The following is a 26,973-nucleotide window of genomic DNA, read 5'->3' as shown; positions in this document are numbered from 1 at the left end:
CCAGGGTTGCCACCTTCTATTGAAGGCTAACCTGGAGACTTTTTGCCATTAAATTTCATTTTTTTAAATTTAATTTTAATTTATAGATTTACTTCTCTTACCTTCTCCGGCAGCGGCGGCATCCCCCCCTGTAAGGTCCGGTCGACTTGGCTCTGCGGCGGCAAATGGCGCTGCATTGCCATGACTGCGCCATGCGATGTCAAGTTGCTATGACAACGGTACGCCGTATGGCGCCACGTGACGTCCCGTTTTCATGGCAACATGATGCCACGGAGCCATGTTGACGGGACTCGGAGAATATAACAATATCAGATAAAGTGCAAAAAAATAACCACACACACAAAACGGACCGACACCTGAGAAATGCTCAAAGTTTCGGGGGACACCCCTTTGTCAAGAGGAATAAAAAAAAAAAAATCAGTCTACACAGGACTCCTTGGTACCCGAGCATTTGATGCACTGTAGGAGTTAAATGAACAATGGAAAACCCATCAACCGAATCGCCCGACTCCTGTACTGGTTTCTTGCCATTATGGTGTCATCTCAATAGCTTATAAAAGGCCAGGGTTACGCAGAACATGGGACCTCAACTAACGCTTTAATAAAAGGGGTACTTTGGTAATTTGCCAAAACTTTCTAGACGATGTCTAAACTTACTACATGCATACAATGACCCAGCTCTAAACTAACTGTGTGTGTGTGTGTATACACACACACACCTTAGACTGTAGCAAGGGATTCTGGGAAATAACATGCAAATGAGCACACACAGTGTGCTCATTTGCATGTCATTTCCCAGAATCCCCTGCTGCAGTGGAAGCACTGTATGCTGGGTGATAATGGTGAAAGGCAGGGCCACTGTATCTGGCACAGGGGTGGCCAACTCCAGTTCTCAAGGGCTACCAACAGGTCAGGTTTTCCCTGCGTCATCGCCGACTGTGCCACATGTGCTGCAGCGGGGACTGACTGGGTCACCTATGCTGAAGCAGGGATATCCTGAAAACTTGACCTGTTGGTAGCCCTTGATAACTGGAGTTGTCCACCCCTGTTCCGGCACATGCACCGTGCCATAAACATATCCTGTTCCGGCACATGCACCGTGCCATAAACATATCCTGTTCCGGCACATGCACCATGCCATAAACATAGGCCCCCGATGAAGCCAGTTACGGTGAAACGTACGTAGGGTACGTCTGACGTCACCGTCACGTGACGTCGGCTCATCGGGGAGGTGTGTGTGATATACTGTCTGAGTGCTTCGTAGACTGCGTTCGTGGGCAGCAAGAGCACTCAGACCCTAGGGTTGATCTACAACTATATATCTGCAGTGAATGTGGCTGGCCTCATACTAGACCTGTCACAATAAAGCTTACAACAGTTTATTTTATGACACTATGTGCAGTGAGTAGTGGCTGCTTCAACTCAGCCAGCAATATACTCAGTCTCACATTCAACAGCTAAGCATATTCATCTGCCTATACCTCCTTCCATTGCTTTTGGCTAGGGGTCTGAGATATATATCTATACATATCCAGTATAGCGATCACCCTTACTATAGGGTCCATTAAGTATTAGAGAGGTATTTATATATAATTATACCTCCACTAAACACCCTATCACACCTCTCCGTCTTTTAATATCATTGTATGTTTGTTTTTTGTATGTGGTTATTCCAAACAATTTATTTTAATCAGGTATAATAAAATGTAAGTTTTAATTAGGGTGAACCTCTCTAGTGCCACACTAAAGGGATTCTTTCTTTCTCTATATTCATGCCATAAACATATCCTGTTCCGGCACATGCACCATGCCATAAACATATCCTGTTCCGGCACATGCACCATGCCATAAACATATCCTGTTCCGGCACATGCACCGTGCCATAAACATATCCTGTTCCGGCACATGCACCGTGCATAAACATATCCTGTTCCGGCACATGCACCATGCCATAAACATATCCTGTTCCGGCACATGCACCGTGCCATAAACATATCCTGTTCCGGCACATGCACCGTGCCATAAACATATCCTGTTCCGGCACATGCACCGTGCCATAAACATATCCTGTTCCGGCACATGCACCGTGCCATAAACATATCCTGTTCCGGCACATGCACCATGCCATAAACATATCCTGTTCCGGCACATGCACCATGCCATAAACATATCCTGTTCCGGCACATGCACCGTGCCATAAACATATCCTGTTCCGGCACATGCACCGTGCCATAAACATATCCTGTTCCGGCACATGCACCGTGCCATAAACATATCCTGTTCCGGCACATGCACCGTGCCATAAACATATCCTGTTCCGGCACATGCACCGTGCCATAAACATATCCTGTTCCGGCACATGCACCGTGCCATAAACATATCCTGTTCCGGCACATGCACCGTGCCATAAACATATCCTGTTCCGGCACATGCACCGTGCCATAAACATATCCTGTTCCGGCACATGCACCGTGCCATAAACATATCCTGTTCCGGCACATGCACCGTGCCATAAACATATCCTGTTCCGGCACATGCACCGTGCCATAAACATATCCTGTTCCGGCACATGCACCGTGCCATAAACATATCCTGTTCCGGCACATGCACCGTGCCATAAACATATCCTGTTCCGGCACATGCACCGTGCCATAAACATATCCTGTTCCGGCACATGCACCATGCCATAAACATATCCTGTTCCGCCACATGCACCATGCCATAAACATATCCTGTTCCGGCACCTGCACCATGCCATAAACATATCCTGTTCCGGCACATGCACCATGCCATAAACATATCCTGTTCCGGCACATGCACCATGCCATAAACATATCCTGTTCCGGCACATGCACCATGCCATAAACATATCCTGTTCCGGCACATGCACCATGCCATAAACATATCCTGTTCCGGCACATGCACCGTGCCATAAACATATCCTGTTCCGGCACATGCACCGTGCCATAAACATATCCTGTTCCGGCACATGCACCGTGCCATAAACATATCCTGTTCCGGCACATGCACCGTGCCATAAACATATCCTGTTCCGGCACATGCACCGTGCCATAAACATATCCTGTTCCGGCACATGCACCGTGCCATAAACATATCCTGTTCCGGCACATGCACCGTGCCATAAACATATCCTGTTCCGGCACATGCACCGTGCCATAAACATATCCTGTTCCGGCACATGCACCGTGCCATAAACATATCCTGTTCCGGCACATGCACCGTGCCATAAACATATCCTGTTCCAGCACATGCACCGTGCCATAAACATATCCTGTTCCGGCACATGCACCGTGCCATAAACATACCCTGTTCCGGCACATGCACCATGCCATAAACATATCCTGTTCCGGCACATGCACCGTGCCATAAACATATCCTGTTCCGGCACATGCACCATGCCATAAACATATCCTGTTCCGGCACATGCACCGTGCCATAAACATATCCTGTTCCGGCACATGCACCATGCCATAAACATATCCTGTTCCGGCACATGCACCGTGCCATAAACATATCCTGTTCCGGCACATGCACCGTGCCATAAACATATCCTGTTCCGGCACATGCACCGTGCCATAAACATATCCTGTTCCGCCACATGCACCATGCCATAAACATACCCTGTTCCGGCACATGCACCGTGCCATAAACATATCCTGTTCCGGCACATGCACCGTGCCATAAACATATCCTGTTCCGGCACATGCACCGTGCCATAAACATATCCTGTTCCGGCACATGCACCATGCCATAAACATATCCTGTTCCGGCACATGCACCGTGCCATAAACATATCCTGTTCCGGCACATGCACCGTGCCATAAACATATCCTGTTCCGGCACATGCACCGTGCCATAAACATATCCTGTTCCGGCACATGCACCGTGCCATAAACATATCCTGTTCCGGCACATGCACCGTGCCATAAACATATCCTGTTCCGGCACATGCACCGTGCCATAAACATATCCTGTTCCGGCACATGCACCATGCCATAAACATATCCTGTTCCGCCACATGCACCATGCCATAAACATACCCTGTTCCGGCACATGCACCGTGCCATAAACATATCCCGTTCCATCCGACACATATTCAGAAGTCCTTCCCTCTACCGGATTTATTTATTTATTTTAAATGAAGCCTCAAAAAAAATAAAAAATAAAAATTATATGTATAAACCTTGAAAACCAAATAAATATAAAGACGAAATAAAACGGCATCGTTAACTCAGGTGTCAGCCATCTTGTATCTGTGATGTCATTTGTGACTGGACGTATCAGACCGGCTGCAGAGTGATGAGATGACCTTAAAGACTCCGCAGGTCCTCCCAATTACCAACTATTGTAGTCTGCGTTTCAGCCCAAAGGTGGGACCTCCATCAGGAGTAAAGTTACAATGTATGTGCATTTTATAAAGAATGTCCACCTGTAGACATACTAGAATAAACTGGCTTCTGCATGTGCATTATATGACTAATGCATTGCATATTAGATTCATTCTGTTTTCTTTATTTTAATGTGCCAATAACAGTGCCTACCTACCTGCACATTCCCCTCTCCCACCACAATCTCCGCTGTGTATGCATATTGTACCAGCTGCTCCAGTGCCTGTGGGTCAATGTCGTGCAAGGTCACATGTGTCTGACGGCTCTCGCTCATCTCATCTGTAACACAGAAAACATCTGGAAATCAGCCTTGATCTGCCACAAGCACAAGAGTCCACTTGCTTGTCATCTCCCCAATACACACAAAATAGATGTGCAGAGTGGAGGCTTGCAGGGGCTGCCTGGCAAATTTTAGCCCCATGGGGGCAAGCCGAACCAACTGGCCCGGGAACTAGGCGGCCCACATACACCACACAGACGCCACATGCACCATACAACAGACAAGCTCCGTACACATGCAAATACTCTAGATATACACATGTACTCACATACCACACACACTAACAGACCAAAATACACACACCAAAGGCACGGTGCATGATATAGAGATATATATATATAAAAAATGGCATGTTTCAGCATTAACGAGAGAGAGAGAGAGAGAGAGAGAGAGAGAGAGAGAGAGAGAGAGAAGACGAGAAGAGAGAGAGAGAGAGAGAGAGAAGAGAGAGAGAGAGAAGAAGAGAGAGAGAGAGAGAGAGAGAGAGAGAGAGAGAGAGAGAGAGAGAGAGAGAAGAGAGAGAGAGAGAGTGAGAGAGAAAGAGAGAGAGAAAGAGAGAGAGAGAGAGAGAAAGAGAGAGAGAAAGAAAGAGAGAGAGAAAGAAAGAGAGAAAGAAAGAGAGAAAGAAAGAGAGAGAGCAAGAAAGAGAGAGAGAGAGAGAAAAAGACAGACACGAAAAAAAGGGAGATCCACAGCACTACAGTAAATAAAAATCAAGATCTTTTATTCTGTCCACCAAAATGACAAGAATGTAAGAGATGTTTTGGACCTAATAGGACCGGTCTCCAGCTTGAAGAAAACATCTTGATTTTATTTACATGGATGCCCATTTTCCCCTATATATTTTGTCAGGCCGTGAGGTGCACTGCGGCCGTCCGCCGAACACACGCCAGAGAAGAACGTTGTTGCACACACTTCTTCCAAATCTTTTGGGAGTCACACCCACACACACACAGTGTCACACACACACACACAGTGTCACACACACACACAGTGTCACACACACACCGTGTCACACACAGTCACACACACACACAGTCACACAGTCACACAGTCACACAGTCACACAGTCACACAGTCACACACACTTACCATTACCAGCACACTGCAGAGGGGAGCCTGAAGAGCCTGGGAGGAGCTGCCATTTGAGCTCTGCAGCGCCACCTAATGGCCAGAATCTGCAGTCAGCAACCCCGCTTCTTTCTTTTTTGGAACCGGACCAACTTTTTTTTAAATCTGACCAGCCCAGGGGGCAATTCCCCCTTCCCCCCCCACCACCTGCCCACCCAGGCCAGCCCGCCCCCCAAGTCTGGCTCAGCCTACATGTTGAACATTTTTTTTATATATATATATATATATATATATATATATATATACACACAACCTCAGACTCCACATAACATTGCATAGAATGCACTTTCCAGATTATAAAGCCCCCAGGCTCGCTCGGATTTTAGAAAAGGCACCTATAGTCAAGATCACCCAGCACCTATAGTCAAGATCACCCAGCACCTATAGTCAAGATCACCCAGCACCTATAGTCAAGATCACCCAGCACCTATAGTCAAGATCACCCAGCACCTATAGTCAAGATCACCCAGCACCTATAGTCAAGATCACCCAGCACCTATAGTCAAGATCACCCAGCACCTATAGTCAAGATCACCCAGCACCTATAGTCAAGATCACCCAGCACCTTTGCAGACATACTGCAGTGATATTCAACAAGCAGGTCAAGAACGCAGTACAGTAGGTTGTTGGTTCAGCCAAGTGGCTTGGTTACGTCTCGCATGCTCGGGTCAGGAGAGCAACATTTCAGACAAGGAGATAAAACGCCTTATTATCTGATAATCTAGATCTATAGAATTTTTTTGCACGTGGAACGAAGGAGAGAAAACCTAGGAACGAAGGGATTAACGCAAACCGTCATTGCAAAGTTACATTGCGTGTAAGGGCACCACGGACATGTCACGCCTATTTGTATCAAGGTGTCGTGAGCCACATTTCCTTGCTGCAGTGTGTCATTTAATGAAACCGCTGGGAAAGCGGTTACGCAGCGCGGTCTTATAATTGGCACATCTCAGACAGGTCCACACCCCTGCTGTTCCCCCATAGAAACTCAGCATACAAGGTTTCCACTGCCACCAGGGATTCTGGGTAATGACATGCAAATGAGCAGTATGTAACTGTTTCTTATTCATTTGAACACGAATCCTTGTACGCCTATGCGTGCTATTTTGCACAGCTTTTAAAGCTAAATCTGGGTTAAAGTGGTGCACAGTAAGCAATAGGATTTTATCAAAGTTTGCATCCGTTAGTGGTACAGTTTTCCTTTGCATTATGTATAACCATTACGTCTTAGATCAGGGGGTGGGCAACGCCAGTCCTCAAGGGCCACCAACAGGTCTTAAGGATATCCCTGCTTCAGCACAGGTAGCTCCATCAGTGGCTCAGTGTTTGAATTGTACAGTCTTTGACTGAGCCACTTGTGCTGAAGCAGGGATAGCCTTAAAAATCGGACCTGTTGGTAGCTCTGGAGGCTGGAGTTGCCCACGCCTGTGTTAGGCTGCAGATCGAGTAGTCGCACGCGACGGAGTGCATGGCGTCGAGCGAGCAACCTGTGCCCGATATCGCCCTTGTACGTGGGAGACACTTACTTGTAAACATGGCGTGGAAATAAGGGCTGCAGGACGCCAGCACCACTTTGTGACCTTTGATCTCCTTGGTCCCCACGTGGAGCACAATGTCGCACAGAAGTCCCCGCTGGCGCATTCGGTTCATGCAGACAAAGGCGTCGTGGTAGTGCCGCTTGGAATTGTGGGAAACGCTGTGGCCATCCCGGGTCAGAAGCTGCATGGCTCCCTCCATGGCCGGAGACTGGTCCCCGGATATCTCCTTCACTGGCTTCACTCGTTGCAGCTGTGAATGCACAATAGCTTTACACCGAGAAACCTCCTCCGCCGCATGCGTGGCAAAATATGGCAGCCCCACATAGGAGCAACTGGAACTAAAGACTGCAATAAAAATTTAGGTCCATATTCAATACAGAGCGATCGCATATATAGCATGTCCTTAAATTAAGTAGACGCATGTGTTAAGCAACATCACATTTACTACAGAACAGAACATGGCATTAAAGGAGAAATATATATATATGAAGTAGGGGGTCTCCGGAGCTGAACCCCATTAATATCCGCTCCCGAGACCCCCTGCTTTCAGAGATACAAACCTCCTAAAGGGGGTGCCGTTATCTGGAGCAAAGTTTAAACCTCCCGCGTCACGTGGGCCAAAAGGAAGCCGCACTGATGGATATTATGGCTTCCTATTGGCCTGCAGGGTGCTGGAGCTTGTGCCGCCATTACGTGAACCCAGCCAGCCGAGTAGTGCGACTACCGGCACCTCCTACAGAAGTAACTCCGGAAGCATGGGGTCCCCCGAACTGAAATGAATGGGGTTCAGCTCCGGAGACCCCCTGCTTCAATCCTAGGGGGGGGGGGGGGAGATAGACAGAGGAGGATCTTTAGAGCTGAAATACTTGTTTTTCTGTATCCATTTTGTTCTATCAAATCTACAATTTTAGAAGTAATTAAACCTGTTGCCTTTTAAATGTTTGCCCCTATTTTCGGTCACGTTTTGCTAAATTGTGTTTTTCTTTATTCGTATCTTCATCTGGGGGACCATGTACTCGGAAGGTGGAAGGCCCTAAATTAATCCTGGCAGAAGCAGCATCATTTGGGTGCAGTGTGAGGGCCCATTTGTAGAGTCCTGCGGGGAGGGGCGTGAGCCAACAGGGGGAACAGTTGTGGCACACACACACACACCTTTAAATCGCAGATTCATCAAACAATGCAATGGTTCATACAGAGAAATAAGTGCGGCCCTAGAAATGTCGGCTTGTTTTAAGATGGTAGTACACCCAGGGATTACAATTTATTACAAAATCGTCAAAAGCAACGATTCCAAAGTCAAAGTTACAAAACTTGGTTTAAAGCTGCAGTTCAGGAAATATCCTGCATGTGTGGTTTTTTTAATAAATCAGTTCTGTAGTAAGAAAAAATACTTTTAGCATTTTCTGTTTTTAAAAAAACAACTTTGAAAGACCAATTTTCTTGTATTCTATTTTAACAAGCATGCTTGTTCCTATAGCAACGATTTACATTCCCCATATTTAAAGATGTCGCCAAACTTTGGCGATCAATAGACGGAGAACGAATTGACCGGCAGCTATGCAGTTTTTTAGGCAATTAGAGATTGCACACATGAAACTATTGAAGTTAAAAAAAAAAAACAAAAAAAAAAACAAAAAAAAAAACGGGAGCCTGAACTGCAGTTTTAATACGGTAATAATAATAAAAACTATTTCCTATAGCGCTTTTCTCCAAATGGTACACAAACCGCTTCACAATTACATAGGAATGTTACAAGCACAGCCCCTGCCCAGATGAACTTACAATCTATGCTTTTGGTGCCTGAGGCACAGGGAGATAAAGTGACTCGCCCAAGGTCACCCAGGAGAGGACTAATATCCTATATATCCAGGGATTCAGATTTTTATTTTTTAAACGACAACACACCATCCTCTTGCACTTCCAAGTAAAACCGATAAATAACAAATATGAAGCATCATTAGCACCCGAGTTCCACCTCTTGCACCCACAGGTGGCAAAGGCAGTCTGAGAGGAGCACGGAAACTTTAAAAATCGTGCCCATATAAGCACCAAATTCAAAAATGTGTCATTTTCTCCCCATTGTTAACACGGATGTTCAATAAAATCACCAGAGGGGGGGAAAAAAAAAACCACACCTCACTTTTCATATATCATGTATACACACAAAAAACACAATTCCATAATTGTATGCCCTTCCTACAATAAATATCAAATAAGTATAAATATCAAAGAATGAAGCCTATGTCTTTCTGAAAGACACTTTAGTTACCATTAGGGAACATCGTGCTTTGAAATTCCTCGTCAACCATCTTCCAATGACAGAATTACAGGAGTTATTTCTGCATACAATTAGTTTAGTGACTATGGAGTCACTTCCGGGAATAGAATTCCCATTCTGTAGATCATACAGGACACCTACAAGCTCATATTGAACCCCCAAAATAACCACAGCATATATATATATATATATATATATAAGAGTATAAGTGTCACAGAGGAGTACTACTGAGCATGGCAATATATATTTAAAACCAGAGACAGAACATGAAACACAGACAGAGCTCAGTGCTACATCCAATGAAACTTATACACGGTACAGTGTATATATATATATCTCTTTTGAAGGTTAATAAGAGCTTCAATCAGACTTAGAACTATGCAACTAATTTTGACAGATTTATTATAAATCATTCTTCCTGGTAATGCACAGGTTATAAAGTTTTTATGTTAGTGTTAGGTACCCTTAAGATGTGGTCTGAAGGGGCTCAAGGGCTTACAACAATTTGGCCAAAGAGTTAAACTAAAAGACGAGATAGAGATAGAGAGAGATATTTAGGCACTGTACCAGGTATAAGTTTCATTGGATGTAGCACTAAGCCCATTCTGTAGATAACAGTGTTTTCACGGATGTAACCAGGCTTAGTGAATCTGGGCTCAAAGCCTGTGCTGATAAGGCTTGTTTTTGCTGCAGATATCGGCCTCGTATCTCAGTTTAACCGTTACCTTACACGGGGCCCAACAGGGAGATGGGGTGCATAAAAACATACTAGATTGTCACTTGTTTGCTCCACCCCAGTGATAATCATCCACTAATCATCATGTTTAAATCTACTAAATATCACGGCCTTCGGTTCATCCACGGATTGGAAGCTCTCCGGGGCAGGGATTCCTATTGTCTGATCTTATTTGAAGCACTTATTGTACTAGAATTCCCTATACTGTATTGTCCCTCTTGTAAAGCGCGGAGTACAGCTGTTGGCGCTATGTAAATAAAGATATACATACATGGGGCTAGAATAGATACTAGATCATACAAAAAGGAAGATTATTAAACATGTGATACTCTCACAGGCAGTCAGCAAAATGACCAGTCATCTTTACATGTAATCCATGCAGTAGACATGACCTATGTAACATACATACACTTTCATACTCATGGATATAATGACGCACATGCTAAATGCCCTATTGCGGAAGTCACCTGCAACAAAGCACGGAAGGTACTCTGCTGACTATTCCTGCAGATTCGGGGTTAAAGAACGGATGACTAAAGAAACGGAAGCATAAAAGAAGCGGACCAGGAATTCGAGGCAAGAAAACAGGAGGAGGAGGAAGAGAGCATCACACCCTGAAGGCATTACTCATTCATCAGCCAAAGTCCCCTTCCCGCACACTGCCAAAACCCAAAAGATGTGATTAGGTCACCTAGAGAAAGTGTGTACAGAGAAAGAGAAGAGGTCCCAGGACAGAGCCCTGGGGTACCCCCACAGAGAGATCGATAGAGGAGGAGGACGCGTTAGCAGAAAAGACATTGAAAGTACGATGGGAGAGGTAAGAGGAGATCCAGGATAGAGCTTTGTTCCGAATACCAAGAGTATGGAGAATGTGAAGGAGAAGAGGGTGGTCCACAGTGTCAAATGCTGCGGAGATGTTGAGTAATATGAGCAGAGTGTAATGACCTCTGTCTTTGGCAGCATGGGAGGTCATTAGTTATTTTAGTGAGGGCTGTTTCAGTCGAGTGAGCAGTGCGGAAGCCAGATTTTAGAGGGTCTAGGAGAGAATGGGTGTTGAGAAAGTGGAGCAAACAAGAGAATACAAGACGTTCTAGGAGTTTAGAGGCAAAAGGCAGGAGGGAGACAGGTCGATAGTTAGAAAGACAGGTAGGGTCAAGCTTGCTGTTTTTGAGTAATGGTATAACTGTTGCATGTTTGAAGGAGGATGGAAAGGTTCCAGAGCAGAGGGATGAGTTAAAAATGTGTGTCAGCATAGGGGTTATGGTAGGAACAAGAGGTTTTAGGAGATGGGAGGGAATGGGGTCAAGAGGGCAAGTGGTAGAGGGAGAGGAAGAGATCAGTAGTGACACATCCTCCTCTGAGACAATGGAAAAGGAGTCAAGGAAGGCAGGAGGAGAGTTAGGAAGCGGTGTAGAATGGGAGGAGGAAACAGAGGGGATGTTCTGACGTATGGATTGCACCTTTTCCTTAAAATAGTCAGCAGAGTCCTGAGGTGTGATGGAGGAAGAAGAAGAGGCAGCAGAGGGAGGTTTGAGTAGAGAGGCAAATACAGAAAAGGATCGTTGTGGGTTAGATTTGTGTGTGTTAATTAGTGAAGAAAAGTAGGTTTGTTTAGCCTGAGATGGGGCAGAGTTGAAACAGGACAGCATAAATTTGTAGTGAAGGAAGTCTGCGAGTGTGAGATTTCCTCCAGAGGCGTTCAGAGGAACGAGTGCAGGAACGCAGCATGCGCGTGTGGGAATAAGCCAGGGTCTGGGGTTAGAAGGGCGAGGACGGCAGAGAGAAAGCGGGGCATGTAGATCAAGAGAGGAGGATAAGGCAGAGTTGTAGTTCCTGACCAAGTTGTCAGAGTCTGGACCAGAACTGAGAGAGGAGCGTAAAGTGGACTCAAACGCTGGTAAGTTAATAGAGCGCAGGTTTCTGCAGAAAATGAGGGGTAGATGGAGATGAAGAGGAGAAGCGAGAGAGAAAATGAGATGAGGTGATGTCAGAGAGAGGAAAGGAGAAAATGGAGAAATCAGAGAGAGAAAGAGATAGATAGATATCCTGGAAGATCATTGGGGAGTCCTACATCCAGCAGTGGATTGACATGGGGTGAAGGGTGATGATACATATATACACACACGGGATGGAAAAAATCCTGGGTGCCTACATTTTGTATCCTGGCTCTGGTTGACTTGTCACGGACCCGTGTTCAATAATGCTTTACTAACGCGAGCACAAGTTTGGTGTGTGTGTCAGTCGGTCAGTGCGCGTGAGTGTGTGTCAAATATACAGTCTGACCCACGCATTCACACACAGAGCCGCTGAGAGTTGGGAGGTAAGGGGAGTTGAGTGCCATGATAGCCATCAACCCCCCCCCCCCCGAGCTTTTCAAAACTGGCTAATACATTTTGTCCACCCCTGATATACACACACAAAATGTCAAGTTCACACAAATAAATGCACACACACAGTTGTGATATGAATGGCACTTTTACCAGAGAGAGAGAGAGAAAGAACCATGATAATCTGATATTGGACAGCTCAGTAACCAGTATAGAGTTTATACAGAGAGGTGGGAGCTAGGAAGACAACCTATTATTAATAACAACTCCGTGCTGCAGAGAAATGTGGCATCGCTGAGGATAACCAATACAGGACAGTTCCATGCATGTAGAGTAAGGCCGCGCTTATAGTGCTGGCGACAGCGACGCGACCGATGACATCACCCGTCGGCAAAAGTTGTAATTTTACTTTTAGCGACAAGGCCAGTGACATCACTAAAAGGGGCAGGCAGTTCAATTTGATTGTCTGTAAACCAGTCACATGTGGCGACTGTCTCAAAAAAAAAAAAAATATCAAATTTACCCGGCTTCCAAGTTTTTACACGCAACGTCGCTTTGTCGCTCCTACTATAAGCGCTTGCGACGGAGTCAATTCATTTGTTTTGGAGCGACGTCGCATCGCAAGGCACTATAAGCGCAGCCTTAGAGAAATGAATCTCTAATGTGGTGCTCCAAGAATCTACGTGTAGATAATGTCTAAAGCGGATGAGACACACACAAACTTTTTGAAGCACATGGACCGATCAGACACTTGGGAGTGTACTGTGCCGCCATAACCACTCGCAGCAGCACAGGAAAGGTCAAATAATTCCCTGCAGCTCTGGGCTCAGGTACAAAAACACAGCATAGAACATTCATTCAAACCTTCATAGGCAATAGTGGTTTTGTATTTGACCGGCAATGAATGGAGTAACGCAGCTACTCACGGACCCCTGATGCTGAAGGCATTGATCGTCCTGGCGCGCATCCCGCTGCTAATGTGGGTAAGAACAAACCGAAAAGGCGAAGGAGCCCAGCAAAACCGTGAGAGCAGGATGCAGGAAAGAACTAGAAAATCCAGACTGAATGCAGCATCGTGCCACACCAAGACAGGGCAGGTGTCCTATTTTAGCCTTTGTGTGGCACGATGCTGCATTCAATCTGGATTTTCTAGTTCCCTTTCCGGCATCCAGCTCTCACGTTTTGCTGGGCTCCTTTTGCTTTTTCTGTATGTTCAGTTCCCTGCATGGCCCGTGGTAACCTGGCATGAAGCAAGTACAGAGAATACCCCAGAAGTGCCAGTTGTGGTTAACCCTTTTCTTACAGAGAAAAAGGACGTGTCAGCTCTCACTGATTTTCAGCGAGTCCGTGTCAGTCACAGACAGATAAAAATGAGTATTTTCCCATTCACTTGGACAGTGCCGGGGGATCCGGCGGGCTCTGTTGCGATCATGACGCGGATGCCGGAGGAGGCGCCACTTTCATCGAGATCGGGCTGGTAATATTTTGGTCCAGAACCCACAAATGTCACGAATTTCAGTCCTTGGAGACAAATATCTCTGGAAGCTCTTCACCCCACAGCGCAGTGCTATGTATATTGTCATTTGCACTGCAGAGCGGTAACTCGGAGAATACCCCAAATCCATACCTAGATGTTGTTCCTGGGGCTTTCATTAGCTGCAGTGAAAGTTTGTTGTGCGCATAAGGAACAAGACACAATAGGATGTGTGATGTTCGCCATGTGACCTGGGCCTGCCAGCGCTCCGTCCCCGGGGGAACTATAAATATTATTAAAAACCCTTATCTGTGCAAAGACGGATGCTTTATATGCAACAACATCCTCCTACTCTAACATAACAAGGGGTAGCAGTTTGATGGCCAAAAAAAATGTGGCATTTGCTGCTGGGGGGAAAAAAAAAATTTCCAATGAGAATAGACATGGCACATAGAATATTATTATTATTAATTTTATAGTATCCTAATCAGAATAATCAACTTTTTCATATAGCACTTTTCTCACAACGGGACGCAAACCCCGTCACACTGACAGTACAGCGCGCCTTACGCAGCACATAGGAATGTTACAGACACAGTCCCTGTCCAGATGAGCTTACACTTTATGTATTTGATCCCTGAGGCACAGGGAGATAAAGTGACTCGCACAAGGTGCCGACATCGGGATTTTTAAACCCCGTCTCAAACTCACTGTTTATTGTTTACAGCGTCAGTGTCTTTACTCACTGGGCCGCTCCACTCCAACCACACCTGAAAAAGTTCTTCTCAGTATATATTCATTCCTCTCGGAGCATTGCAAACAGCAGAGGTTTACAATAACTCTTTGCCCAGTCTGGCCTCATGGTGTAGCACGTTTTCAAATGGCATTTGAACAGATCAGAGGGCATTAGGTCATAACCAAACTCACACCGATTTATCGGGTCACTGTGCTGTAAATAGAAGAGGCTTCAGATAGTGGTACATGTATCCATTATGGGAGATATATATATATATATATATATATATATATATGGACAGTTATAAAGACAGCGCCCCTTTCTCAAGTACACCCAAATTGCTGCCACTCCGGTGACGTGTGCCAAAATGTTGCACCAAATATCAATAGTGATTATGATGTTTGCATGAACCAACTAGTGTCTAATTTACTAATTGATAATTGATATATATAAAAAAACAACATACATCAAACAAAAAATGATAGAAAAAATGTGCAAAAATATATAAAAGATAAAAATAATCTGTTGAACATAAAAAATAGCATAAAAATACAAAAATAGAACTATAAAAATTGATACTTAAGTCCAAATGAAGTCCATGAGTAAATAAAACAAAGGTCCAGGCTGCTTCTTCTTGGGTTCACCAAGTTCCCATAGTACCTATTAGAAAAAAGAAAAGAGAAAAAGCGCCCGATCCTTGTGTAAAATCAGATTGACATTTTAATAAACCATGGACAAGACAATTGCACACTTACAATTAGTCTGATTAAAATAAGCGTTTTATGGGACCTGCCCATGCACCAAACGAAGACTTCGCCGTCACCTCCGCTCTGTAATCTCAAGATCAGTTCGAGACCCAGCAATTGAGAACGCCGTTTTCTCCAAGGTGTTTCTATAACAGACATCCGTCAGGAGCTTCTCAGCAGCGTGCGTCCGCCATTACTCCCACACATGCGGTGCTGGATACCGGAAGGATTTTCCTTGTATTTCCTTGGTCTCTCTCTGGTGCCGAAGGCAGGTCAGCCACCGTAGTTTCAATGCAAACCGTCCCTACGCGTTTCTTCCGCCTTTGCGGATTTCATCACCTGACGGATGTCTGTTATAGAAACACCTTGGAGAAAACGGCGTTCTCAATTGCTGGGTCTCGAACTGATCGTGAGATTACAGAGCGGAGGTGACGGTGAAGTCTTCGTTTGGTGCATGGGCAGGTCCCATAAAACGCTTATTTTAATCAGACTAATTGTAAGTGTGCAATTGTCTTGTCCATGGTTTATTAAAATGTCAATCTGATTTTACACAAGGATCGGGCGCTTTTTCTCTCTATATATATATATATATATATATATATATATATATATATATATATATATATATATATATATATATATATATATATATATATATATATATATATATATATATATATATAGTGGTCGACAAATCACAAAAAAATCTACTCGCCACCTAGTACCAAACGTGTGCTGCTTGGTCCAATTGGAGCTCGCCACGATGTTAAATCCACTCGCACGGGGCGTGCAAATGTATAGGTTTGTCGAACGAACACATACATACATACATACATACATACATACATACTACTGAGTTAAGTTATGGTGAGTAAAAAAAGTGACAAAAACCCTCCACAGGAAAGCAAATATGCAAATACAACTGTATGCTCATCTGCATGTCTTAGGCAGGTCTGCAACCCCGCCTTTCCCCATTATCACCCAGCATACAGCACTTCCACTGCAGCAAGGGATTCTGGGAAATGACATGCAAATGAGCACACAGTGTCACTTTTTGCCTCAAAAACCATTTTTAACATGGTTCCCTATAGGCTTAAGCTTGCTGCATGGTCACAGCTTTGAGCACAGCCAGGGTTAAGGTGCATACCCAGAAAACCACCCACAGACAGCTGTTTCGACCTTGATGGGTCTCATCAGTGTGGGGTTGATTTTAACTGGGTATGCATGAGAGGCTATGGGATAGGCTATACCATAATACTGAGTTAAGTTATGGTGAGTAATGTCATGGCATGTCATTTCCCAGAATCCCTTGCTGCAGTGGAAGTGCTGTATGCTGGGTGATAATGGGGAAAGGCGGGGTTGCAGACCTGCCTAAGACATGCAGATGAGCATACAGTTGTATTTGCATATTTGCTTTCCTGTGGAGGGTTTTTGTCACTTTTTTTACTCACCATAACTTAACTCAGTATTATGGTATAGCCTATCCCATAGCCTCTTTGCATACCCAGTTAAAATCAACCCCACACTGATGAGACCCATCAAGGTCGAAACAGCTGTCTGTGGGTGGTTTTCTGGGTATGCACCTTAACCCTGGCTGTGCTCAAAGCTGTGACCATGTAGCAAGCTTAAGCCTATAGGGAACCATGTTTAAAATGGTTTTTGAGGCAAAAAGTGACACTGTGTGCTCATTTGCATGTCATTTCCCAGAATCCCTTGCTGCAGTGGAAATGCTGTATGCTGGGTGATAATGGGGAAAGGCGGGGTTGCAGACCTGCCTAAGACATGCAGATGAGCATACAGTTGTATTTGCAGATAGATAGATAGATAGATAGATAGATAGATAGATAGATAGATAGATAGATAGATAGATAGATAGATAAAGACAGACATACATACATATCCAAATACTGAAGTACTTATAAAATTATGTAAATATCCAACTTGGGAGAAACCCAACACCATCACAATGACCCATTGTAAAATGTTCCGTTCCAAGCAACGTGATCATGTACACATACCAGAATACCCCTGGGTGTGCTGGAGTGGTTTGAAAACGTTTACCTTTAATGCAGCAGTTTCCCCCCGCCCCCCCCCCCTCCCAAAACATTGATTTTATTAAAGAGTTTACTTGATCTGTGAGGGTTTGGGGGGGAAATTCCCATAGCTCATCCCTGGATCCGAGGTGCCTCAATTTTCCAAGGGGCAAGACTATGAATGTTTTCTATTAAAAAAAAAAATGTTAATGGCTGCCGGGGTCACCACTAGAAAGCTGGAACCCCACTCCTGACGTTGCCGTTCCCTATTAGCCGGTGTGTACCGTGTCTGCTTTGTTTCCCCCGGATTTCCCCATTAGGCATCTCTGTAACTTTTCATTTTTTCTTTTTGCATTGGTTTTGACTCATTGCTGCTGGGAGACTCTCTCGATGTGCGGAGCATTAAACTTACTCACCCACGTTCAGAAATAGGGCTTAAAATGCCAATTCTCCCACAAGGCAGAATTCACACTTTAAAGGCTGGTACCTTTCCAATATCACAACCAGCGTCCTCTCCCTGCACAGGAAGCATTTCACTCCAAGGTCAAGAACTCCCGATTCCAGCATTTGCTTTGTTGCACAGCGTCAGGGACATCTGCCACCCACTTCCTCTGCTGACTGATAAACAGGGATTTGTTCTGCCGCCCTGGAACACAGTGTCGCCACGCATGCCGTTTCCATAAATGAATGTCGATGAGACGGTCTCTTCTGCCCATTGAACAACGGCTGCATTTTTGGAGGCAGTGGATGGCGGATCTGCTCACAGTGTTACTTTGTGCCAGTAACCGTTCCACTGCCAAAGCACGGAACGGCTTCCTACTCCTTTTTGCACAACAGGCCCACTTCACAAGGCATACTGGCATTGCAAAAAAAAAAGTGCAAAGTGCAAAAAGAAGTGCAAGCATCCGCACAACGTAAAATTTTGAGCTAGATTATGTGGTTCTATGTTTCATACTGTGTGCGATGGCGCCTTAGGCTGGGCTCATACTGTGTGCGATGGCGCCTTAGGCTGGGCTCATACTGTGTGCGATGGCGCTTGCGCTCCAAGCACAAATTGCAGGACATGGTGTGTGCACACACACGACGGAGCGCGATCCGGTTTGAAAAGACAAAAAAATAAAAAAAATCTTTACAAGCGGCGGCCGCATCAAGTGAGCAGTTCAGCCAATCACGGCGAAAAACAGCTCCGTGACGTCATAGCCACGCCCCACCATCGACGCCAACACTATGAGCAGGGATGGCTTGTGTTATAGCCATGCAGAATGGGAAGCGCGCGCACTCTCGCAAACAAGCGGAGTGTATGAGCGCTGCCTTACGGCTCGTTCAAACAAATGGGCCATATTTACAAAACGCGTCATTCCATAAGACCCCCGCTGCTGTTACATGAATGGGCTGGAAGGTGTCGTATGAAAGAGCCCCCCCATTTGTAAATATGGGCCAAAGAACCATCGGAAAAAGGGGTGGCCTAGTGGCACGGTCACCGATTTTCAAGAGGGTTCAGACCTAGACAAGTCAGTTACTTCGGACACTTGAATCAGACGAACATTTATGATGCCGACAGATATGAAGGATGTGGGGGAGATCCTCTGTGAAAGAGCTGCAGCTGTTTCCAAGGGTTGTACCATCATATTTGCACGTGGTTTGTCACTGGCACCCACCCCTTTGAAAAGTTCTAATTAAGAGTTCACTTGATCTAGTCACTTACTGGGAGAAGGAGCGGCTCAGTGAGTAAAGACACCAATTCAGATAACAATGCCCTGGTTCAAATTCCCCGGTGTCAGCTCCTTGTGACCTTGGGCAAGTCACTTTATCTCCCTGTGCCTCAGGCACCAAAAACAGATTGCAAGCTCATCTGGGCAGGGGCCGTGTCTGTAACATTCCTATGTGCTGCGTACCGCTCGCTGTACTGTCAGTGTGACGCGCTGAGTCCCATTGGGAGAAAAGAGGCGCTATATGAAATGGTTATTCTTACGGTGTTCAATGTTACACATTTAGAATTGTACCAGATGTGATAAATTGCATATTTGTGCTTGTTTAATTTGTCATCTGTAACGTTTTGAGTCTGAAAATTCCATGTGCAGTACTTGACTACATAAGAGAAATGAAGATATGTTAAAAAGCTTCTCAAATTTAAGCCTACAACACTAATTCTAATATACCAATTTTCCAAGGAACGTGCACTTTTTATGTTTTAACAAAAGGGGTAGAAGGGACAGTGAAAACGGTCACAACGATTCCCGTATAGTATAGATCAATTATGGTGAGATATAAAAGCATAAACCACAACTTAGTGAGACCCCTCAAAACTTGAGTATTATACTCTGCAGTCATACACTGCTAATATGATTACATAATAGAGGTTGAGTGCATTGACATAGGGATTCTTTTCTTGTGTACCCCATGGGGTCTCACAAAGTTGTGGTTAGTTAGTTAGTTTCAATCCCTCATGCACCACCACATTTCCTCACATTTACAGATAACATTTATATTCTACTAGCTGAGCGGCAGACTTGTTTCGTTTAGTCGAGATATAAAAGCATTATGAGAATGAACAGAAAAAGTGCATCTTTATTAATTTAATTATTTATGAAGGCTGCAAATAATATCCTCAAACAATAGTTCTCCTGAATAAACTGCCAATGTTTTTTAATTGATAAAATGTATAGCAGGGTGCGCGCTCTGACTCGGTTAAACTTCTCCGCCAGGGAAAGTTTGTTTGCAAATTAGGAAGCCGACACAAAAAAGGATGTGTGGTGTTTGCCATGTGACCTGGGCCCATCGGCCTTTCTATCCCTGGGGGGGACTATAAATATTAGTAAAAACGCCTTTATCTGTGCCAAGACGGATCCTTTATAGACCAGCAACATCCGCTTACTCTATTTAGCAGAGCAAAGGGTAGGAGCAGGGTAGCCATAAAAAATGGCATTTGCAGCTCAGGGAGGGGGGGGGGGGGTAATCAAATGAAAATAAACATGGCACACAGTATTATTATAATAATAATAATATTTTTAAAGTAGAATGATAAAAATGCACCTGAAAAAGTACCGTCTCCATGCAGTATATATCAATATTACACTATAGCAGGGGTGCTGAATTCCAGTCCTCAAGACCCCCCCCTCCCCCCCCCAACAGGTCAGGTTTTAACGATGCTTCAGCACAGATGGCTAAATCAGAGGCTCAGTCAAAGACAGCCTCTGATTGAACCACCTGTGCTGAAGCAGGGGATATCCTTAAAACCTGACCTGTTGGGGGATCGTGGGGACTGGAGTTGAGCCCCCCTGCCCTATACTATGGAATTTAAACGCTAGAGTACAGGGATTACATTGCATATTGTAGTTTTAAGGTTGATGCTTTTATTACAACTTTCTTTATTACGGGGTCTGCCCTGTAAACCACTTTGGACATGATGGGCACATCAAATAATATAAATACACCGGTCTCCATACAATACTACAATACAAATAATCATATACATTTGGGATTAGCATCTCTATTGGTTCCTTATTTTAGGAGACTATAGGGGGACCCCCGCAGCTGTCAAAGGAATGGATGTAGGTGCTCCCTACGTGGATATAAATGGATAACGAACAGAGAACAAAAACCTAGATTGGGCACTCAATACATCTGGTGGGCGATGAGTGAACAAATTAAAACGTATTTTTATTTACCACTTAAAATATAGGGGAGTAAAACGAGTATTAAACGCATGAATCCTAAGTATGAACAAGCAATCCCAAGTTCTAAATCACCAATATATTGATTGCCAATACACTCAAAATAGTGTTTTGCAATCAAAAACAAGTGGCTACAATAAACCACTTGTGTGAGTAACCAGAGGTAAGAAACTCTACTGCAGTATGTGTGTCAGTACATAGACCTTGAGATCACAATAAAGCAACGAACACAAATACAGATGCGGATCCTAGCCAGGTCTGCCAATTGCCAAAATACCATGCTAGTGGCACGTAGACACAAGTGGCTGGGTAGGTGTGTACCATAAAAAGTAGAGCAAGTAGTGGTATAAATGCACGTTGCTGTGTGGTATAATTTGCCAGAACAGGGTATATGGATATAGTTCAGTCCACCTGGATAGATGCTGAATCTCAAGTATAGTGAACCTTCATATGCGGGGATATGTATAGTCCCCAAACCATATAATATGGCAAATATATATGACTGAGTTACACACACTTAGTACACTAAATAGGAAGACAAGCACAGCTTTAGTTTGAAGCAGGCCGTCGCCCCTCACCATCAGTAGCCCTAGGTATATGCAGAGAGGTTCACACAGTACAAAACCTCAAGGTAGGTGGTTAGGGTAGGGTTAAACAGCACTGACCCAACACCTGCTCTGTTAATCAGGGCTGGTCAATAAAGGGCCAGTGCAAGTGAGAGGGTAGAACAGTATACAGGCATAGTATAGGTACACTAATGTGCACCCTACTGGTATAGTGTAGGCAAGAAGAGAAAACCTCTGTTTACAGCTGCTCCTGTAGACAATCCAGTCATAGAAGCCACTTATAATTATTCTGCACGCTGCAACTGCCGGTGGATAGTGCTGCCAGCTGACTCGCGAGTAGGCAAACGGGCACCATTCACCCTCTTAACTAGTGCAGGAGTGGCCAATTCCAGTCCTCAGGTCAGGTTGTAATGATATCCCTGCTTCAGCACAGGTGGCTCTGTCATAGACTGAGCCACCTGTGCTGAAGCAGGGATATCTTAAAACCAGACCGGTTGGTGGCCCTTGATGACCGAAGTTGGCCACTCCTGATCTATTAATAATTGTTTGTTCTTGTATAGCGCTGCTAGTTTTATGCAGCGCTTTACAGGGACATTTTGCAGACAGTCCCTGCCACTTGGAGCTTACAATCTATTTCGGGGGGGGGGGGGGGGCATGAGGCACAGGGAGATAAAGTGACTTGCCCAAGGTCGCAAGGAGCGGACACCGGAAATTGAACTAGGTTCCCCTGCTTCAAACTCTGTGTCAGTGTCTTTACTCACGTCTCCCATCTAGTATATAGTTTAGGAAGGCATCAGAGACTCAGCAGCTGCATATCTACAGTACCATACAGGGTCAACCACCCACCCACAGGTCATCTCACCCTCCCACTTTCACTCTGGGCAGTTTTGTTGTGAAGCACATTGCCTGATAAACCTCGGATTCCCTTCGTACATCTGAAATCATGGTCCTTAAGCCACCATCAATTTGCCTTGGACTTCACAAAATATCCCGTAACCTCCCCTTTTCAAGGCATGGCCACATTATCCCTGGACAGGAGGCTATCTCAGGGTGAATAACAGCCCTTGGACAAAGCACACCTCGCCCACTCTTCTTTCTTCGCACAATTTCAGCAATGGGAAGTCATCCAATGGTGGTGTTTACAGCAGTGATAGTCCCATTAGGAACACAAAACATAACTGCCAAGGTGCACTATTTAAATTTTTTTATTCTGTGAAGAAATGGGACACCTACCAGACAAATCATGCACACACACTGCGATTGGGTTAAATGCTGTCTCCCCAATGCGGTGCAAAAGAGTCTGCGCCTTGTCTTGCCCCATGACTGCAGCAGATCTGCAAAACTGCAGACCAGACAGCAGCCTTGTTACCAGTCATTTTGTGCGGGTGCCTTTGAGTGTTGCAACGAATGCGCTCTGCAATACGTCCATGGCCCCTCTGCACACGAATGAAATCCATCTTAATCCTACATAAAAGCATGGGACAGGATGCTGACCACATAGTATCTATCATTCATTCTAGGAATAATAGCTGTCCAGCAGTTGCATGTAACAAAGCATGTACATGCCTAGCATTACTACAGCAGTGTGTGTGTGTGTGTGTGTGTGTGTGTGTGTGTGTGTGTGTGTGTGTGTGTGTGTGTGTGTGTGTGTGTGTGTGTGTGTGTGTGTGATACACATATCCAACACACACACACACACACACACACACAGTAAGAATACTACAATTAAGAAAGCTGGCCATGCATACGTACAAATCCTAAAGCAAGCAGAAAAATGAATATTTAAAGCATCCATCCTCTGTAACACATTCAGCAAAATCTATTTGCCAGATAGCTCTCCTCTAATATACTCTGCCCTGTGCAATTACACATCTAGTAGCAGATAAGCAAACCTTTGCATGTCACCCTGTGCAGTGGATCTCGCTCATACTCACAGACATATGGCTGTAGGTGCAGCAGAGATTTTACCCTGTGAAGCTTGCGGTGTCCCCCGGACTCATCATGCGCTGCTCCCGGCTCTGCGCATCACATGCAGCACACACAGAGAGGAGGGGGAGGAGAGGAGATGGGAGGATAGGGGGGGGGGAAGAGAGAGGAGGGAGAGATGGGGAGGAAGGGGGGGTGGGAGAGGAGGGAGAGATGGGGGGGGGAGAAGAGGGAGAGATGGAGGGGGGAGAAGAGGGAGAGATGGAGGGGGGAGAAGAGGGAGAGATGGAGGGGGGAGAAGAGGGAGAGATGGAGGGGGGGAGAAGAGGGAGAGATGGAGGGGGGGAGAAGAGGGAGAGATGGAGGGGGGGAGAAGAGGGAGAGATGGAGGGGGGGAGGATGAGGGAATCTCTTTGCACAGAGACCATGGATTTTAGTTGGGCTCTCAGGGCCGGGAGCAGCCGACTTCTGTGTCACTATCCTGCAAAGAGAAGACCCCTCCGGAATTGTGAAAGGGGCTGAAATTGACGCAAATCTCAACCAACCAGGTGCCTGGATGCTCTTAAGGACGCTCCTCTCTGTTCTGGAGTGGCCCTCCCGTGCCATGTGCAGCAACCGATGCCCTGCATTTGCTGTGATCAAACCGGTCCAGGATTCAGGGTATTGTAACTATCAAGTGACTCATTAAACACGTGGGGATGTTATTGGCAGCTTTAAAACCGGCCTGGAGCATTTGCAGCCAATGACACAAGCCCTTCAACCAATACCACCTTAAATAGCACAGTTATACCGCAAGCTGCGCCGCTATACCAGGCAGTACAGTACCACCTTAAATAGCACAGTTATACCGCAAGCTGCGCCTCTATACCAGGCAGTACAGTACCACCTTAAATAGCACAGTTATACCGCAAGCTGCGCCTCTATACCAGGCAGTACAGTACCACCTTAAATAGCACAGTTATACCGCAAGCTGCGCCTCTATACCAGGCAGTACAGTACCACCTTAAATAGCACAGTTATACCGCAAGCTGCGCCTCTATACCAGGCAGTACAGTACCACCTTAAATAGCACAGTTATACCGCAAGCTGCGCCTCTATACCAGGCAGTACAGTACCACCTTAAATAGCACAGTTATACCGCAAGCTGCGCCTCTATACCAGGCAGTACAGTACCACCTTAAATAGCACAGTTATACCGCAAGCTGCGCCTCTATACCAGGCAGTACAGTACCACCTTAAATAGCACAGTTATACCGCAAGCTGCGCCTCTATACCAGGCAGTACAGTACCACCTTAAATAGCACAGTTATACCGCAAGCTGCGCCTCTATACCAGGCAGTACAGTACCACCTTAAACTGCACCTGAGCACAACTGCAGGTATTCCAATGCACACATGCTTAATACAGGCTGCCCCCAGACATACCACTTGTCCTTTATTGTTTGCACTTGTTAACGATTACCACTTAAAAAACACATGAACTGTACTGCTATCTGCACCAACATTTCAAGCCCTACCACCGTTTAAAGCATCTGTGCACCTTTGCCTCAGGCCACACCACCTTCAATTACACACTGATCTGCGTTGCTGTGTGGGCACCTCCTACGGCTGCGATTATAGTGCCGGCGACAGCGACGTCGCGTCAAAACAAATGCATTGCCGCCGTCGCGTGCGCTTATAGTAAGCGCGACGGAGCGACGGCTTGGTCGCGATCGCTGGAAGTCACCTCAATGTGATTATTCCAGCGACCGTAGCCTGACGTCGCCGGCACTATAAGCGCGGCCTATTCCAGGCAATACTACCTTCAAATAACACCTCATCTCCTACTGCAGGCCCAGAGGCAACCCCACCTTCAGCCATTAACCAACTCGGTGCCAGAGGGATACGATTTGCAGGCTCCTTTATCGGACAAACCACAGCAAGGAGACGCACAAGCAATCTGGTTGGCAAATGGCCTCAGAATGAGTAAGCCAGGGTCATCCTGGGACACAGGGGCTGGCACAACATGGAATAGAGAGGAAAGGAGGCCCTGATAGTTAGGGGGTAGGGTTGCCAGGTGTCCGGTATTGAACTGGACTGTCCTGTATTTGGACACGCTGTCCAGTAAAAAATGAGAGGTGCTGTATTACTGGACATGTATGTGTCCGGTATTTTCCTCCCTGGACATAGTGACCTGACGCACCTTTCACCGTTGAGTCCAGTATTTTTGGAGAAGCCACCTGGCAACCCCATTAGGGGGGCAATGCGACGCCATGCTTTGTAATGCTTTACTGGCCCCTCTGGCAGAAAAACGGGTTAAAAGCAGTAGACTCCAGTCCTCAAGGGGCTACCAACAGGTCAGGTTTTAAGGATATCCCTGCTTAGGCACAGGTAGCTCAATCGAGTGAGCCACCTGTGCTGAAGCCCGCATATCCTCAAAACCTGACCTGTTGGTGGCCCTTGAGGACTGGCGTTTGCACGTAAATGATGCACCTTGAAAAAAATTGTGGTAAGAAGTGTGATTTCAAGAAATTCTACAGATTGGGGAACATCTCTTTGCCTGTTAAAAAGGATAATCCAATAATTATGCTCGAAAGCCATTTCTACTTTTACCCGTATTTATCTCGGACTATTCTAGCAGCTAGACATTGATAAACCGGTGTCGTCAACACTAGTATACTGCACTGCTTCAGCTTAACCTCTCTACAATTCGAAAGATTGTTACACATTTGGACAACACGAGATGTTTTGTTAGAAAAAGATTTAGGGGCCTATGCAGAGAGCAGCGCTTTTTAAAATTGGAGAGGGGAATAAAAAGTAGGTTTAATGGAGAGTTTTATTCTCCATATGCAGAAATGGGCGAAATCCGCTATTTTTAGCATTACTGCATGTGGAGAATTGTAAATGAGGAGATGCGCGCTGCTGAAAGGGGGAAAAAAAAATCGCGCATTTTTTTTCCCCTATAGCCGTCGACCTCCTGCTTCTTGCCAACTTTAGTGGCGGAGAAAATTGACGAAAATCGCGCCAAAAACAGCCGCTAGATGGCGAGCGCGCCTTTCTGAATTCGGATACTTTTCAGACTGGCGAGATGTAGTTTCTCGCCAGCCACGCGGCGAGATTTTGAAATAGAAAAAAAAAATG

The 26,973-nt window shown here is 45.5% G+C and overlaps 1 protein-coding gene across 7 annotated transcripts in view; it reads right to left on the bottom strand.

Annotated features, from left to right (window-relative positions):
• Positions 1 to 26,973, bottom strand: part of KLHL17 (kelch like family member 17) — a 113,145-nt gene that overhangs the window by 60,491 nt on the left and 25,681 nt on the right. The window contains exons 1-4 of one of the 7 annotated variants that reach the window (XM_075603608.1): positions 24,400 to 24,525; positions 7,347 to 7,608; positions 5,782 to 5,853; positions 4,567 to 4,688 (exon numbers count right to left, since the gene is read on the bottom strand). In XM_075603608.1, coding sequence (XP_075459723.1) covers positions 4,567 to 4,688; positions 5,782 to 5,853; positions 7,347 to 7,608; positions 24,400 to 24,483 — 540 coding nt within the window. In that variant the 5' untranslated portion in view covers positions 24,484 to 24,525. Of the gene's footprint in view, positions 1 to 4,566; positions 4,689 to 5,781; positions 5,854 to 7,346; positions 7,609 to 23,862; positions 23,992 to 24,399; positions 24,526 to 26,973 lie in introns of those variants that run through there. The other 6 variants (XM_075603609.1, XM_075603612.1, XM_075603615.1 and 3 more) reach the window with 6 other exon arrangements.

This window comes from Ascaphus truei, chromosome 6 (assembly GCF_040206685.1).
Source record: "Ascaphus truei isolate aAscTru1 chromosome 6, aAscTru1.hap1, whole genome shotgun sequence".
In the NCBI taxonomy this organism is placed as follows: domain Eukaryota; kingdom Metazoa; phylum Chordata; class Amphibia; order Anura; family Ascaphidae; genus Ascaphus; species Ascaphus truei.
The sequence above is the reverse complement of the archived record's forward strand: the minus strand, read 5'-3'. Positions and strand labels throughout refer to the sequence as shown.